Source organism: Tupaia chinensis, unplaced genomic scaffold (assembly GCF_000334495.1).
Source record: "Tupaia chinensis unplaced genomic scaffold, TupChi_1.0 Scaffold000434_1, whole genome shotgun sequence".
In the NCBI taxonomy this organism is placed as follows: Eukaryota; Metazoa; Chordata; class Mammalia; order Scandentia; family Tupaiidae; genus Tupaia; species Tupaia belangeri.
Genome location: NW_006159939.1, coordinates 492351 through 509863, shown reverse-complemented (window position 1 = coordinate 509863; position 17513 = coordinate 492351). Strand labels below are relative to the sequence as shown.

Genomic DNA, 17513 nt, shown 5'->3' with positions numbered 1-17513 from the left:
AATCACCCCCCAAGGCGGGATGGCTGCAATCCCTTCTCCTCCATTCTCCTCTTGGGATTTGGGGCATGTACACTCATGGGCCTGGGGTGAGTTTTAAGCCATCGGGTCTGAGACTCAAACCATGGTCAACTATGTGAGAGTTCAGCAATGTAACCATTATACCATCTGCTAGCTCCATGTCTGCAGCTAATTTCAAAATGCATAAAAACCAAGATGGATGGATGAGGAAAGGGATGAAAAGAGGTGCACATTTGGTAAAACAGAACAAAATGCAAATTGAATCATTTAGGTAGTGGGTTAAATGAGTATTCACATTTTTTCCAACTTTCTATTGGGTAATTTTCATAGTAGAATGATGACACTGATCACTAGCTTTGTGATCTTAAGATAGTGAATATTTTGAGGACCTAATTTTTCTCTCCTGAAATAATCACTGTTATTCAGCCTTTTATAACTGTAACTCCCATATGATCAGATTGTGCCCTCTGCCTTGAATCTACATAAGAATTACAGATTCTGATTGGGCTTCCTAGTATTCCTAACATATCATTCAAATGTGCATTTCCTTTCTAATTGCATCGTACAGCTTTTTATCACCATTAGTTTCTCAGAAACGTGTATCTACTTATCAAATTGCAAACACTATGGGGTTTTGTTTGTTCATTTGTTATTTGCTCACCAGACATTTTACTCAATTTTTAGCATCTTCAGATTTCTGGGATAATGTCCGCCTGCCATTTCGTGTTGAAGAGCTTTCTATTAAGAAAATTCAGACTTTAACAAGCCTTTTTAATTGCTATTTCATTCCATTTATCTTTTTTATTAGATTACATTTGCCCAATTATATAATATGATAAATGGAATTAAATAGTCAGTATTTCCCACCACTGTTTCTTTTCATTGACAGAGGGAGCATGAGTTCAACAGATAGAGACAAAGAGACAGAGGGAGGGAGGAAGTACCCCCTAATGGAGTGGGATCATGCTGCAATCCTTTCTCCTCCATTTCTCCATCCTGTTGAGATTTGGGGCACATACACATATGCACCCACTTTGTCCTTCAGGCTACCAGGATTGGAACTCCAACCATAATCAGCCATGTTGGATCCAGCTCCTTTAACAACTAGACTACAAGGCTGACCTCCACACACTCATTTTAAATATTAACGTCCTCTGGACAAATAACAAAAAATACTATTTGTGTACTTTAATGATTTCTTTCTCTAAGTCAGTAGGCAAGGGCATTGTTTCATATAACAATCAAGTGAAATCCGACTTCAGATTTCAAAAAATTGGAAGCACCCGTTCACACAAACACACAATTTTCTTAGCAATTTTAAGAAGTTCCCTGAAGCCTGTTCATGATCCATTTCTATAACTCATTTCAGCTCTCTTCATGCAAGTGTACACCAAGGAATGCAAGGATGAGTCAGAGTACTGAGTATAATTAATTGGGATGAGGTACTGTATATTATTGCAGCCTAAGGTGAAAATAAAATTAGGAACATTTTAGACAGCCTCTGATTTCCATTCAACAAGAAGGCAAGAGACGCTAAGGAGACCACCCAGTAGTAATGCAGATGTGGCAGAGGTGGAGGGCTACGCTTTAGGCAGATGATATGCTCTGCTGCACAGAGCACCCGGATGTCCCAGCAGCAATTACATTTCCCCACAGTGTCACTGAGATGCTTCAGAAATGCCTCAGGAATCCAAGCCAGAGGCAGAAGCACGTGGGACTAAATGAGATGACTCATTCATGGGGCAACAGCTTCTTGTGAGAGCTCTGATTTCTTAGAGTACAACTTCTGCAAGCAAGAAGGCCAGCACTTTCCCTCCCTTTCTTCCCACTACACCCTGACATACCTTAAGCGGCATTTTGGAGGACACATGTCCTGAAGAAACAACATTTTCTTACATAATTTTACCTACAGTTGTAGGAGGTTTCCAAGCTCCTAAAACTCAGAGCAACTGAGTTTATCTTTCATCCCATGTTGGCTTAGCAACTACAGATTTCATTACTGTAGTTCATTCTTTTCTTTTTTTTCTTTTCTTTCTTTCTTTCTTTCTTTTTTTTTTTTGGAGAGGTTTTATGGTTATAGGGCGCGTGCGCTCACCGGAAAGACAAAGAGAGACAGAGAGACAGAAAGCGAGAAATCACCCCCCAGTGGCCACGCCACAATCCCATCTTCTCCATTCTCCTCTCCGGATCTTGGGCACACACTCACAGTGTGAGTTTAAGCCACCGAGTTCAGGATGCAAACTGTGGTCAACTACATGGGAGTCCAGTGACATAGCCATTATGCCAACTGCTGGTCCTGATTACTGTGGTTTTCTTACACTTCTCACTCCCAACCTACTCTGACAGTCTTTACTATAGGAAATAAAACAAATATCTCTTTTGAGAAAAGAAAAATTGATCATACTTACCTAAAAGTAATTTAGGAAAATTTGATGTCTCAATGTTATGATAATACACTATTGATGTTGTCGTGGCAACAAATCCCATCACAGCTGGCATGAAGAGGTGAAGATGTCTTGACCCCCTTCGGCTACGGAGAGCAGCACAGTATCAGTGTCTAAGATGGATGTTTCCAGATCATTTCTCATTTTGCTTCCCATTTTTTCATTAAAATAAATAAGATATTTGACATGCAGAATGCAGTAGTACTTTGTTAAGAGAACTTGTTAGGGAAGAATATATTAGAAGACATAATTCTGTTGAAAGGATTCATCCTGATGGTTAAACTATTCCTTAAAATACTTACAACAACGTGACATAGAGAGAAAGTGATTGAAGCTGACTCCTCCTGACAGTAGCACCTCAGGGATGTAGGGGGGATGCAGGACTATTGGGACTTCCAGGTGAACCTGTCCACATGTTAGTTTCTGCTACCCAGAAACCTAGAGCCTCCTTGGTTCTGGATTTTCCAAAGCCTCATTTTCTAGCTTTCCCTTCTCTTTCAAGAGCTAAATCATAGTTTCCAATAAATTCTTTAATTTTCCTTAAAAAAAAAAATTACAACACAAACAATGATACAACTACCCTATAATGAATGGCAGAACTGCTGAAATGATTTAACCACCAAAGCAAGTAAAAGCAAGCACCTAAATAAGAACTAAAATGTATGTTTATCCCTTCAACAGCTTTTCCACACTCTATGGTCTTCAGTGACTTCTTCCTTCTCATTGACTCATTCAATGGATATATATTTTCTGGTCCAGACATAGTATTAGCTTCTCAGAAGAAACAATGAGCAAGATGAAATATAGTGTCTGTAGTCACGAAGTCTAGAGTCCATCAGGGATACCAAAAGCAAACAGGAAATTATGACACAGGCAAAGGAACAGTGAGAGCACACAGGCTCAGCTGGGACAGAGAAAGCTTTGTGTAGGAAGTGAGTTCTAAACAGATTTTAAGAACGAAAAATTGTTATTCAGAGGAAGGAGGGGGAAGACTGTTTCAGGCTGAGTGTCCGAATATGTTCAGGGGTATTGAATGCAATTCAGGACAATTTCAAGGAGACGAGGCTTCATTCTGAAGCCATGAGAGCCAGAGCTCCCCATGAATCAGGAGTATGACAGGGCCAGATGTGCATGATAGACTGCTTTCAATTACATTGTCATGAATAATGTCACATAGCAAAATACTTACCTTTTTATAAATTACTTAAAGATATTGGTATATAATAAGTATAGAGAAGACAGAGAATAGTTCAAGAGTGGGGGAAGAGGGAACATTTGAGAAAGACATTAAAAAAGTGTGGTTAATAATGGGAGGTGAAATAGGTAAAATAATTAATTAGTCAGGAGACTGGTGGAAAGACACGGTTAATAATGGGAGGTGAAATAGGTAAAATAATTAATTAGTCAGGAGACTGGTAGACAGACACTTTTTTAAAAAAATTATTTTATTTTTATTTTATTTATCCATTTATTTATTTTTATTTATTTTAATTTGACCAGAGAGGGACAGAGAGAAAGAGAAAAAGTGAGAAAACAAACCATTAGGTCTGGGACCTTAGCCACGGTGTCCATTTGGGAGTCCAGTGCCCTTAACCACCACACCACCTGCCAGCCCCCAGTGGACAGGCACTTTTAAAAAAGAGGGAATGGAGAGCCAGTATGTGGCATAGTGGTTGAAGTGCTGGACTCCCACATGGCCAAATGCAGTTTAAGCCCTGGACTTGGTGCCTTGAAAATTGTGCCAGGCACATGTGTGTGCATGCCCAAAATCCCAAGAGAAGAATGGAGAAGAGGGGATTGTGGTTTGGCCACCCCCCCTGGGGGTGATTTCTCACTTTCTCACTTTACCTCTCTGTCTCTCTCCATCTTTCTCTGGCAAGTGCATGCACCCTATGGCAAAAAAAAAAGAAGAAGGAACAGAATGCGCTAATACATAGAAGCATGAAGCAGTGTCATATGTTCAAAATTACAAGTAGCTTAATGTTCTTGAAATTTAGTGCTTAAGATAGGAATTATCTGAAAGGTTTTGCATGTGATAGTTAAATAGCTAGAATCTCATCTTGCAGAAAATTGAAACGCATTAACAGGTAGTTGGTATAGTCAAATTTGGGTTTTGAACAAATTGCTATGATAGTCACGTGGATGATGAATATATAGATAATACTGAGGAAGTGCAGATCAGAGAGGATGAAAATAAGTTTCAGTAGGAATGTGTGGATTGTGAAAGAGAAGGAGATTGTCTAATGGGTAACTGTACACAGATATCTGAACCATGATCGGTGATCTATTTTAGAATCATTAATACAGACAAGGTAGCAAAAACTGTGAAAATACTATTATAGTGCTTAAAAACCGCCCACACTTTCTGTCATAGTTCGAACAGGCAAAGAGAAAAAAGTAAGAGAGAAGTAATTCACCCAACATACAAATTGAGAAATGTTTCTGATGTCTCAGGATCTTGGACATGTACGCACACACGCCTGGCGTGTGTTTAAGCTACCGGGTCCGGGACTTGAACTGTGGTCGACTCCATGGGAGTCCAGTGACGTAGCCATTATACTATCTTCTGGTCCCCAATATAATACATTTTATTTTAACTGCCTAATAAAAACTTCTAGGAATGACAAAATTTGGACCAGCCTGTGGTCACAATAGGTGTCAAGCTGAACTATAGTGCTGGAAGCCACAGGGACCACTAAGGATTCAGATCCTTGGGTTGGCCAGAAAGTATGCTCAGGTGCCCAAGAAGAGCTCAAGAACTGAGGAAAGGGGATGTTGTGAGATCACGTTGAGGGTACATCTCTCCCTCTCACCTGTGCTCTATGATAAAAATAAATTTTGGAAACAAAAACAACAACAACAACAACAAAAACATTCCTTCAAGAATGACAAAGTTCTGGGAACCAGCAGTTAGCGTAATGGCTATGTCGCTGGACTCGCACGTAGTCGACCACGGTTCGCGTCCCAGATCCAGTGGCTTAAAACTCATGCCGGGCGCGTGTGCATGCATGCCCAAGATCCTGAGAGGAGAGTAGAGGAGAAGGGATTGCGGCATGACCATCCCCCCCCCGGGGGGGGGTGATTTCTCGCTTTCTGTCTCTCTGTCTCTCTCTGCTTGTCTGGCGAGCACACACGCCCTATAGCAAAAAAAAATTCTCAAAAAAAAAAGACAAAGTTCTGGGTTGGCCTGAGTCCTGGTGGTTAAGGGAGCCTGATCACACACAGTCAACTACATGGTTCAAATCTCTGCTCCAGTGACCTGAAAAATAAGTACAGTGCATGTGTGTACACTCAAAATCCAAACAGGATGGAGAAATGGAGAAGTGACCACGCCCCACTGGGTATGTTTTTTATATTTTCTCTCTCTATTTGTCTCTCTCTCCCTGGGGTAAGCACATGTATTCTGGAGGGTGGGGGGGGAGGCAAAAATTCCTTCTAAAATATGCTTATAAGATAAATCTTGATTTTAAAATAATTTCATGCTTTACCTCAATTTGTGGTTTTAGCCTCACTTGTTCTCAAATTTCTTTAATGCCCGCCTCACCTATCTTTTCTTTAAAAAATAAACTAAATCACTTGAGTACTGATTAATATATTAATATGTAAATATACAGGTACTGTAGCTGTATATAGACAACCTTTCTATTTAGACCTATTTTTTAAAATAAAGTAAATGTGACACCAGCAGATGGAGTAATGGTTATTTCACTGGATTCCCACGTAGTCGACTGCAGTTCAGGTTCTGGACCTGGTGGCTTAAAACTCACATCGGGCATATGTGTGTGTGCATACCCAAAACCCTTAGAGGATAATGGAGGAGAAGAGATTGCAATGTGGCCATCTCCCCTGGGGGTGATTTCTTACTTTCTAGCTTTCTGTCTCCCTTTGTCTCTCTGGCAAGCAGAAGTGCCCTATAACAAAAATCTCTCTTAAAAAAAAAAAACTAAATTTTTAAAAAAAATTTAAAAATAAATGTCAAAATGTTTAAAAGGAGAGAAGAACTTCCTGCAACAAACACATGGATAAAGGAGCAAAGAAATATCCAGTGCATGAATAGGCACAAGTCTTAGTGCTCTGAATTTGTATTATCAAAGAAATGATACAGCAACACAAAACCATGGACAAAAGGCAATCTTACCATATGCAATGGGTGATAGCTTTCATTCCTACTGAGTGACGCCCCCAAAGTTAGGTATGACTTAATATGTTCTTGGCTACTAACTATAGCAGTGTACCCACTGGTAACACCATAATGGTATTTCTAAGCCTAGTCACTTACGAATCTGAAACGATGCCTTCTGCTATTTCACAAACATGCACAAACAGGAGCGCAAACGTGAGAATCCATCTCAGGTTATGTCCAGGAAAATGAAGCCATGTGTTGTGATGAATTTGTACTTTTGAGCTTTGGCTCCCCCATCCTAGGGAGTAAAAAAAAGAAAGAAAGAGAGAGAAGGTATGAAAAAGAGAAAACAAAGGCTCAATTATAATCGTAGAAGCAATTTACATTAGGATAAGTTGTTTTTTTTGTTTTGTTTTATTTTTTGTTTTTGTTTTGTTTGTTTTTCAGGGAGTTTCTGAAAACTTAATACTTTCTAGGGTAATGATGAAAATCCTTGTCTATTTTTCTAGTGTTAAAAATAATAATTTCAATATTTTTTTCTTTTTTAGAGATAGAGATTTTTGCTATCGGGTGCATGTACTCATCAAAAAGACAGAGACAGAGAGACAGAAAGCTAGAAATCACCCTTCAGGGGTGATGGTCATGCCTTCTCCTCTATTCTCATCTAGGGATTTTAGGCCTGCACACACACGTGCCCAGTGTGGGTTTCAAGTTGCTGGGTTCAGGACTCAAACCACAGCTGGCCATGTGGAAGTCGAGCGATGTAACCACTATACCATCTGCTGGTCCCAATAATTTTAATAAATTTTATGAGATTGCCTAAATTAGCATATAAACATTTGCTGCACTGCTCAGGAATAACACTAACTCTGGGTAACAACATGGTTTTATCTCATGCTAATTAGAAGCTCTTGCGGTCACCTTCCTCATTCATTTACAAGGAAATAAATTGACAACAATAAAAGAAATCTGGTGTCTAAAATCCTTTCAAAATATGGGAGTCTGGGGGAACCAGCAGTTAGTGTAATGGCTATGTCACTGGACTCCCACATAGTCAACCACAGTTCATGTCCCGGACCCGGTGGCTTAGAATTCACGCCAGGTGCGTGTGCGTGCGTGCCCAAGATCCTGAGAGGAGAATGGAGGAGAAGGGATTGTGGCATGACCATCCCCTCTGGGGGGTGATTTCTCGCTTTCTGTCTCTATGTCTCTCTCTGTCTGGCGAGCGCACGTGCCCTATAGTGAAAAACCTCTCAAAAACAAAACAAAACAAAACAAAACATGGGAGTCTGTAAGGTAATGATTTTTTTAAAAAGACATATTTGGTTATAAAATCTAGGGCTCATTAGTTAACTCTTTTTTTTTTTTTTTTTTTTTGGAGAGGTTTTTGCTATAGGGCACGTGCGCTCGTCAGACAGACAGAGAGAGACAGAGAGATAGATAGCGAGAAATCACCCCCCAGGGGAGATGGCCATGCCATAATTCCTTCTCCTCCATTCTCCTCCTGGGATCTTGGGCACGCACACACATGTGCCCCGCGTGAGTTTTAAGCCACCGGGTCCGGGACGAGAACCGCGGTCGACTACGTGGGAGTCCAGCGACATAGCCATTACACTAACTGCTGGTTCCCCTATTAGTTAACTCTTAATTGAAAGCTACCATATGAGAAAAATTGTTACCTATGAATGAGCCAGCGCTATTCAGCAAGTGGTAGTGATACTTTTCTCAGTGAAAACTAAAATTCCCAGGACCAGCAGTTAGCGTCATGGCTATGTCGCTGGACTCCCATGTAGTCGACCACGGTTCGCGTCCCGGTTCCGGCGGCTTAAAACTCACTCCGGGCGTGTGTGCATATGTGCCCAAGATCCCAAGAGGAGAATGGAGGAGAAGGAATTATGGCATGGCCATCTCCCCTGGGGGGTGATTTCTCGCTATCTATCTCTCTGTCTCTCTCTGTCTGTCTAGCGAGCGTGTGTGCCCTATAGCAAAAACCTCTCAAAAAAAAAAAAAAAAAAACCTAAAATTCCCTTCATTATCATGACCTTTATGTAGGCTCATTACAGGTTCAGAACATTATAGGTTTATCCTCAGCTCATCATTGTAGACAACAATTCAAGATTACGTTTGAGTAAAATTTTAGTGATTTTCTCCCAAAACTAAAGGTAAAGTGCTGCCAGTGTATACTGTATGCTAGAAAAGGACCCCACATGGGTGTCTTTTATTTTTTTATTCATGTTTTGACTGAGAAAAGCCCTTATGCTTCAGGAATGAATGGGGCTTTATGTTTGAAATATTACAGGGAGGAATTTCTGTCTAGACAACAAGAACCCCTGAAGCATTCCCTGACAAGAAAATTGGTTTGTGAATTAGTTGTTTCTAAATATACACCATTGGAAGGTTAATCACATCTAACATATTTTACTAGCGTTTATGCTATCAACTCTGGCAGGCAAAGTCTGTGTCTGTTTGGGAATATTGTAATTTTCCTAGTACCTGATAGTCCTTTGAGATTTATTTATGGGCTCTCATTAATTCAAGGAGTCAATGTTATAAAAGAACAGTTTGCTTCTGTTTTCCATTTCCCTTGGCCAATGTCCACTTCAGTTCTACTCTATCCAGATATCCTTGTTACCAGCCTCTGCACCGGATACAAAGGGTACAAAAATGGATGCCTTGTATTCAAGAAGTTAGCTGGATGTCAAGAAAATTAATTAATTGCAGAACTACAGTAAAAGTTATAAATCATTTATTGTAGAATTGCAGTAAAAATATTCATTTTCCCATTTTCGCAAAGGACATTATTACTGGCCTACAAATAATACTGTATAAACAATGATTAGTGTTTCTAGTATGGCCACTCTGGTCCAAATACATTTATTATCTGTACATTTGCTTGCCATAAATAACTATGGACCAAGAATTATGCTGGTCTCTGTACACAGCAAGTGACAAAACTTCTTTGATCTCTATTAGTATTTGTTCAATGAAAAAATAAAAACATACACATTATTTTCAAATTTTCCTTTAAAGCAGATCATTAAGTTGTGTTAGTTTTCTGAACACTACCAGTCTGATAACTTTTTCATTCATTTCAGGGTCAAAATCATGCAAATCATGTTTAAAGATTCAACATCAAAAGAGGGGCTATGTTTTGTGAAGAGATGATGAACAAGTTAGGATGTGGGAAGATTAATGGGATCAGAAAATGGTGAAGAGTGAGCCCCTTTAGTTGTTTTTATTATATCCTAAGATGGCAGGTAGTAGTTTTAGTGGCAGTTTATTTTATCAATCTTTATCATTTGATATAAAACTATTTTATAATTTAATAAAAGTGAAAGGGCCTATTCTGCTTATTTTGAAGAAGTTACACAAATTATATATGACTACCCTACATAATTGGATTTTGTGAGGTGTAGCTGTAAAATAACAGGGGAAACTATTAGTAACTCTTCCCTAGGTAGTCTGCACATGCATTCTCTCTACCCGAAACACCCAAATCATTCCTGTTTGAATTTGTACACTCTACACCTTTCTGGTCCCCAGACATATCATTCTGTGTAGTCTTCCCAACCAGCCCTAAGAAGAGTTAGTTGTTCTAACAGATGCATGCCCAGGGTAATTTATTTCTGTATCTGTAAATGGTTTTACATCATGGTATAATCATTTCCCTGATATATATATATATATATATTTTATTTCAAGTACTCTTGAGAAGGTCTTCATACCACAGTCCTCCCCCCAAGCCCTGAAATTAGCCAGGACCATAGGTGCAGGGCTTGGGTCATGTAGACCTGGGGAAGGAACCCAGAGTCTTCCCATATGGCTCTCAACATCTCGCAGCCTCTCTTGCCTGTGCCCTAGAGGCTGGGCCACAGCTCTGGGCTTTGACACATCCATTCCATCAGACCATTCCTCTAAGCTTGCTGTTTCACCCATTTTGTAGTCCCTTCACCAAGTATAAAGCAAGTGTTCAACAAATATTTTAGGTCTATCTCACACAATTATGACTTTTCTTCTTTTTTTTAAAAAACGCTACTACCTGAAGCCCATTCCTAAGCAGGTATGTGACTGCTATTTTACTACAGAGTACCATATGTCAAAACAGTATCATTGGGAAACACAAATATTTGCGTGTTCTTATCTCACCCATAAAAATTAATGAAATTTAATCTAATTAATGAAATGTAATTTCTCTAACATGGGAGGCTACACATCAGCTTTCATGTCAGAGAATTAAGTCAACATCTTCACAAATCTCAGCCATAAATAAGACTTCTAAGTATTAAGTAACAGAGCACATTAACTTACGTACCAATGAACAATATTGGAAAAGTGATAAACAGCAGGAAGACATGCGGGACCAGGTTGAGGGCGTCCACAAAGCAAGGGTTTTGTAATACACCATTATGGATGTTATATGAAGAAATATTGTTACCACAGAATGAAAGACTCATTTCTTCTTCTATGACTTACTCTAAATGGGAGAGAAAAGAGAAGAAAAGGCCCTCATGTTATTAAACTCTTTTTAATAAAATTATAGCCTTAAATAGATGTCTATAGCATAAAGTGAATTCCCCTTATTTGTATAGTTGAGAATATAGAAAGCTTTAAGGTTAAGACCTGAAGATTTTTATTAAAGGCTTCATATATTCTGTAATGTCTTCTTTTTCATAGCCTTTTTTCCTTTCCTATTTTAATTTGGAAATTGTATAATTATTAATATTTTCCTGTAATAAATCTCAATAGTGTTTTTCTGACTAAATAATTTTTAAAAAGAAAAATGGTTATATAATAAGAAAAAGGAATTTTTTAAAAATGAAACTACCCAAAAATAGACAAGTGGGATTACATTATATTAAAAAGTTTCTGCACAGCCAAAGACACAGTAATTAGTGTGCATCAACAACCCTTGAAATGGGAGAATATTTTTGTAAACTATGCCTCAGGTAAGGAAGTGATAACCAGAATACACAGGGAACTCAAGCAGTTTACCAAAAAAGAAGAAAAAATGATTAACCCAATTAAAAGATGGGAAAATAAGTTGAACAAAAAACTATCTAAGACAATACAAACAGTCAAAGAGCATATGAAAAAATCCTCAACAGCCCTCATAATAAGGGAGATGCAGATTAAAACCACAATGAGATACCACTAACCCTTGTCAGAGCGGTGGAGATTAAAAATACAAAAAATGATAAGTATTGGTGGAGTTGTGGTGAAAGGCGAATTCTCTTATATTGTTGGTGGGAATGTAAATTAGTCCAACCACTGTAAGAAACAATAAGGCAGTTCCTCAAAGACCTAAAAATAGAACTACCACATGATCCAGCAATCCCACTCCTGGGAATCTACTCAAAGGACAGGAGAATACTCCATCAGAAAAGTGCTTGCACATCTATGTTTATTGTGGCATTTTTCAAGATTGCTAAGACCCTGAACCAACCCAAATGTCCACGAACAGAGAATGAATTGAGAAAGTCTGGCACATGTACTCCATGGAATACTATTTAGTCATAAAAATCAATAAGACCCTGTCATTTGATAGAAAGTGTATGGATATGGAAGATTTATTGCTGAATGAGGCAAGCCAGGCTATGAAAGAGAGATATTATATGTCTCCACTGAACATATACTGACTTTTGCACTCTGTGGTAGAGACTGAAAGATTGGAGAACATAAAAGCATTGAAAAATAGTTATGGACACTGGAGACAGTGTGGAAAGAGGGTGGGAGAGAGGAAGAGCATAGGGAAGAAAAATAGAAAAGTAAGACTTTTGTGGGACACAGAAATGGTTTATTACCTGTTGATGATAACATGTATAATATTCTCAATTGGACTGGTCTGAGGCGTATTTCATGTTGGGTAAATTCTCTCTACAAGCTAAATGATGTATAGTGATTAAATGTATAAAAAATAATAATTAAAAAATGTTATTGGGGTCAACAGGTGTCGTGGTGGTTAAGGGCACTGGACTTTCACATGGCCAAATGCAGTTTGAGTCCTGGACCTGGCGGCTTGCTTTCTCGCTTTCTTTCTCTCGTTCTCTCTCTCGCTCTGTCCCTCTCTGGTCAAATTTAAATAAATAAATAAAGTTAAATAAAACAACTATTTTTAAAAAAGAAATTATCTTCAAAGGTATATATGTTAACTTCTTTGAGAAGGGTTTATGTCTTATTTGGTTTAGAGATTATATATCTAATGAGTCTTTATTATTAGGATGCTTTTGCTTTCACAGTATTGCATTTCATAATTATAATATTGTTATATTCTGTCACGTTATTTCAAAATCATCTTTACATGTATATTTGTGATTGATAAGGGAACCAAGTATTCATAGTTACCTGTCACTGCCTACAGACAGGATCTCAATGTACTAAAGTACAAAAGATGTGGTAAATCTAGGCTATTTTCACATAATTTGTTTCATGTATATTGCTACAAAATAGCAATGTTTGTGCATTTCTCATTGATTAGATTAATAATATAAATACTTTAAATTTATATTCTTAAATTTAAAAAATTTAAAGAAAAAATGAGGCTAATGACTAAATAACCCAAATAGTGTAATTTCAAATTCTTTCCCACTTTTATTCATTGAAAGTGTATAAATACACAACTGCAGCTGATCCAATTTACTGAAAAATTTCATTAATTGCAGAAATAATACATAGAGACCGAAATAATACTCAGAGACCACCATGGCTTCTGACAGCAATCAGTCTTTCTTTGAAGGGTATTAAAAAATCAAGTGTTCAAGACAAATTAAGTGCAACTCAAGTGACAAGTTACTGAAAACTTCCCATGTCTCATAGTCAGAGGATGTTCTCACATGAAATACATTCCAGTTTGGATGAGAGGATGTCTTTAACTGGAACTCTGACTCCATCAAAATAGAAGTAGATGAGTTAGAGAGGAGACAGAGGGTAAGATCAACAGGGTTTTGTGAGTTGAGTCACAGCCAGGACATCGGCTTCTACTTTGAGTGAAGTGGGCCAGTGAGGGTTTTGAGCACAGGAGCGACATTGTAAATGGATCCCTCTTCTTGCTGTGAGGAATGGTAGAGGAGCAAGGATCTGCTTCATCAAAATACTACTGTGAAATTCCAGCAAAAGCATTTAACCCTCTGAAAACTTCTTTTATAATGTCTACCATAAACTTAGCACCTACTCAATTCTGGTTACTTTGCATACATTGTCTTAAGTCTTTAGGACAACCATGTCAATTGAGGGGTATTATTTATTTTTTACAGAGGAGGATGCAGAGGTCCAGACAGGTTCAGTAACCTGTCAATCAGTAAAGGAGCCAGAATCCACACTACATGTCTGACTGATGAACTGTGTTCTTTCAACTGCATCATACTCTTTTAAATTGCAGAGAGCATGTGTGCTCACCAGAGACAGAGAAAGAGAGAGAAAGCACCTCCCAATGGGGCACGATCACATTGCAATTCCTTCTCCATTTCTTCTTCCTGTCAGGACTCTGGGCAGGTACACATGTGTACCCAGAGTATTTTTCAAGTCACCAATGCTGGGATTTGAACTGCACAGTCAGCCATGTGAGACCCAGTTCTCCCAACCACGAGGCCACAGGGCCTGCTCCTCCCTTCCTTTTTTATACAGTTCTATGTCATGACCCTTCTGCCTTAGCCTTTTGACTGGCTGGGACTCAATAAACTGACATAGTCTATTACTCTTGGTTTCTAGGGTGTGCTGGGAATAGAACCTGGGCTTCCAAGTGGCCACAGTCTGCTGAGTAGCAGCTTCAACCAGGGCATACTATCACAGCTGGGCCTTGTCTATTCTAATTTAAACTAGTAGCAATTTAAGATTTTAACATCACTAAACTTTGCTTCTTTTTCATATTAATAGCACATTAAGTTCTAAATTAGATTACTAAGGGCTGTCAAAAATTTGATAAACCAACATAGTAACTTTTCTCTCTTTCTTTTCATTGATAATTGATTTAGCAATGCTCCTGAACAATATTTTTCCTATAAAAACACCTCAAAATATTGGAAAAGATTGATGACAGTAGCTAAGTTACTGAGGAAGTCAAATCTCAAAGATAAGTTTGTTACAAAATATTACATAAATACAACTAGAGGTCCTATGTATTTATGGTCTTAAATATTTTCATAGAATGCCTATCACATATATTTCTGACAAAGCCTTTTTTTAAAATAAATAATTGACATGCTCTCTAGTTGAGAACTTTCTCATCTTTAAAAAAAATTGTTGTATTTAGAGGCCAGCAGATGGCTTAGGGGTTCCCACATGGGCAACAGTCTTATGAGTCCCAGATCTGGTGGCTTGAAACTCATGCTGGGCACAGGTACATGTGCCCAAGATTGTGGGAGAAGACTGGAGGAGAAGGGATTGTGGTGTGGCCATCTCCCTGGGGTTGACTTTGATTTTTCACTTTCCCTCTCACTGTCTCTGTTTTACCATGTCAATTGAGGGGTATTATTTATTTTTTACAGAGGAGGATGCAGAGGTCCAGACAGGTTCAGTAACCTGTCAATCAGTAAAGGAGCCAGAATCCACACTACATGTCTGACTGATGAACTGTGTTCTTTCAACTGCATCATACTCTTTTAAATTGCAGAGAGCATGTGTGCTCACCAGAGACAGAGAAAGAGAGAGAAAGCACCTCCCAATGGGGCACGATCACATTGCAATTCCTTCTCCATTTCTTCTTCCTGTCAGGACTCTGGGCAGGTACACATGTGTACCCAGAGTATTTTTCAAGTCACCAATGCTGGGATTTGAACTGCACAGTCAGCCATGTGAGACCCAGTTCTCCCAACCACGAGGCCACAGGGCCTGCTCCTCCCTTCCTTTTTTATACAGTTCTATGTCATGACCCTTCTGCCTTAGCCTTTTGACTGGCTGGGACTCAATAAACTGACATAGTCTATTACTCTTGGTTTCTAGGGTGTGCTGGGAATAGAACCTGGGCTTCCAAGTGGCCACAGTCTGCTGAGTAGCAGCTTCAACCAGGGCATACTATCACAGCTGGGCCTTGTCTATTCTAATTTAAACTAGTAGCAATTTAAGATTTTAACATCACTAAACTTTGCTTCTTTTTCATATTAATAGCACATTAAGTTCTAAATTAGATTACTAAGGGCTGTCAAAAATTTGATAAACCAACATAGTAACTTTTCTCTCTTTCTTTTCATTGATAATTGATTTAGCAATGCTCCTGAACAATATTTTTCCTATAAAAACACCTCAAAATATTGGAAAAGATTGATGACAGTAGCTAAGTTACTGAGGAAGTCAAATCTCAAAGATAAGTTTGTTACAAAATATTACATAAATACAACTAGAGGTCCTATGTATTTATGGTCTTAAATATTTTCATAGAATGCCTATCACATATATTTCTGACAAAGCCTTTTTTTAAAATAAATAATTGACATGCTCTCTAGTTGAGAACTTTCTCATCTTTAAAAAAAATTGTTGTATTTAGAGGCCAGCAGATGGCTTAGGGGTTCCCACATGGGCAACAGTCTTATGAGTCCCAGATCTGGTGGCTTGAAACTCATGCTGGGCACAGGTACATGTGCCCAAGATTGTGGGAGAAGACTGGAGGAGAAGGGATTGTGGTGTGGCCATCTCCCTGGGGTTGACTTTGATTTTTCACTTTCCCTCTCACTGTCTCTGTTTTTTGTTTGTTTGTTTTTGTTTTTGTTTTTTCTCTCTCTCCAGTGAGCACACGTGACTTAAAGCAAAAACCTCTTAAAAAATGTTATATTTTTAAAAAACTCAGGATGAGGTTATGTGCTTGGTAAATCTTTACAAACTATTTAGGTTCTAAGTTGGATAAAAGAATGTAAAAGGAATGAGGTTTAAAAAAAATCCCCACACGATGGAAGTAATGAATTCATATGTGTATGTTAAATATATTTCTGGTAAAGATGGGAAAAGCAAACACTGAAACATAATGGCAAATAATGAAATTTTAAAGACTACTTTCTTTATTTAGTAGGAATATAAAAAAAAACTTAGAGGCTACTCTTAACTGGAAGACATGTATAAACTCTTTCCTAGCATTAAAGAGACTCTTACTTTAGTTACTTTTATAATTTTATCTAAAGTTGTAACATTCCAATTAGCCACATTTATAAACCATCATAATTGATCGAGATGCTAAAATACTATAACCTGAATATGCAATTCATATCCTTTATTAACTATAAGCATTGCCTGCCTTATTCATTGATCCTGAAATCTACCAATCAAATCACCTTTGGATAAATGTTATATGTAACTACAGACAGAGAAATAGAGCAACCTGAAATAGTTGAAGAACACTTCCAGCCATATATTAGATATGTGGGATTCTGGTCAACTGGAAAGGTACTTATTGATGCTGACCATGTGCTAATTACTAGGAATCCAATAGTGCACGAGACAGAAACAGTGCCTGAGGTTTCAGCCTATACAAATCAGGCTGTACTAGTCTAAGTCATTCTTGGTGTAAAGCAAGGTATCTGATCTAAGAGATAAGAAAATGTCCCATGTCACAGTCTTGCAAAGGTATATACCTCACAATGGTACAGTAAAAATTGTAGCATGATTTCTTCCTCCTACCATCACCTCTAATACGACATTTCCCCCTTTGCTTCCAACCTGTCCAATATGTCTTATCATATGCCTTCTTTTACTTTTTTTTTTGCCCCCTCCTCTCACCTTTCTCCAGGACCCTTAGCCTCCTTCCCCAATATTTAGAGTCCACGTGACCAGCCCATGCTACAACTTAACATAGACAAAATGAGAGAAGTGAACTTCCTACAGATAGGTGGATAAATACTGAGCTTCTCAAAAGTGTTTTATTCAATCAAGATTCTAACTAATTCTTAAATGTCTCATTGTAATTCAGTGTTTCCCTCTCAGAAACCAGGTTAAGTTAGGCATGCTTT

The 17513-nt window shown here is 38.3% G+C and overlaps 1 protein-coding gene across 6 annotated transcripts in view; it reads right to left on the bottom strand.

Moving 5' to 3' along the window:
• Nucleotides 1–17513, bottom strand: part of ABCC9 (ATP binding cassette subfamily C member 9) — a 146309-nt gene that overhangs the window by 126602 nt on the left and 2194 nt on the right. For all 6 annotated transcript variants that reach the window (XM_006155068.3, XM_006155070.3, XM_027774439.1 and 3 more), the window contains exons 3-5: nucleotides 10898–11059; nucleotides 6742–6883; nucleotides 2427–2548 (exon numbers count right to left, since the gene is read on the bottom strand). In XM_006155068.3, the coding sequence (XP_006155130.1) occupies nucleotides 2427–2548; nucleotides 6742–6883; nucleotides 10898–11039 (406 nt within the window). In that variant the 5' untranslated portion in view covers nucleotides 11040–11059. The remainder of the gene's footprint in view (nucleotides 1–2426; nucleotides 2549–6741; nucleotides 6884–10897; nucleotides 11060–17513) is intronic.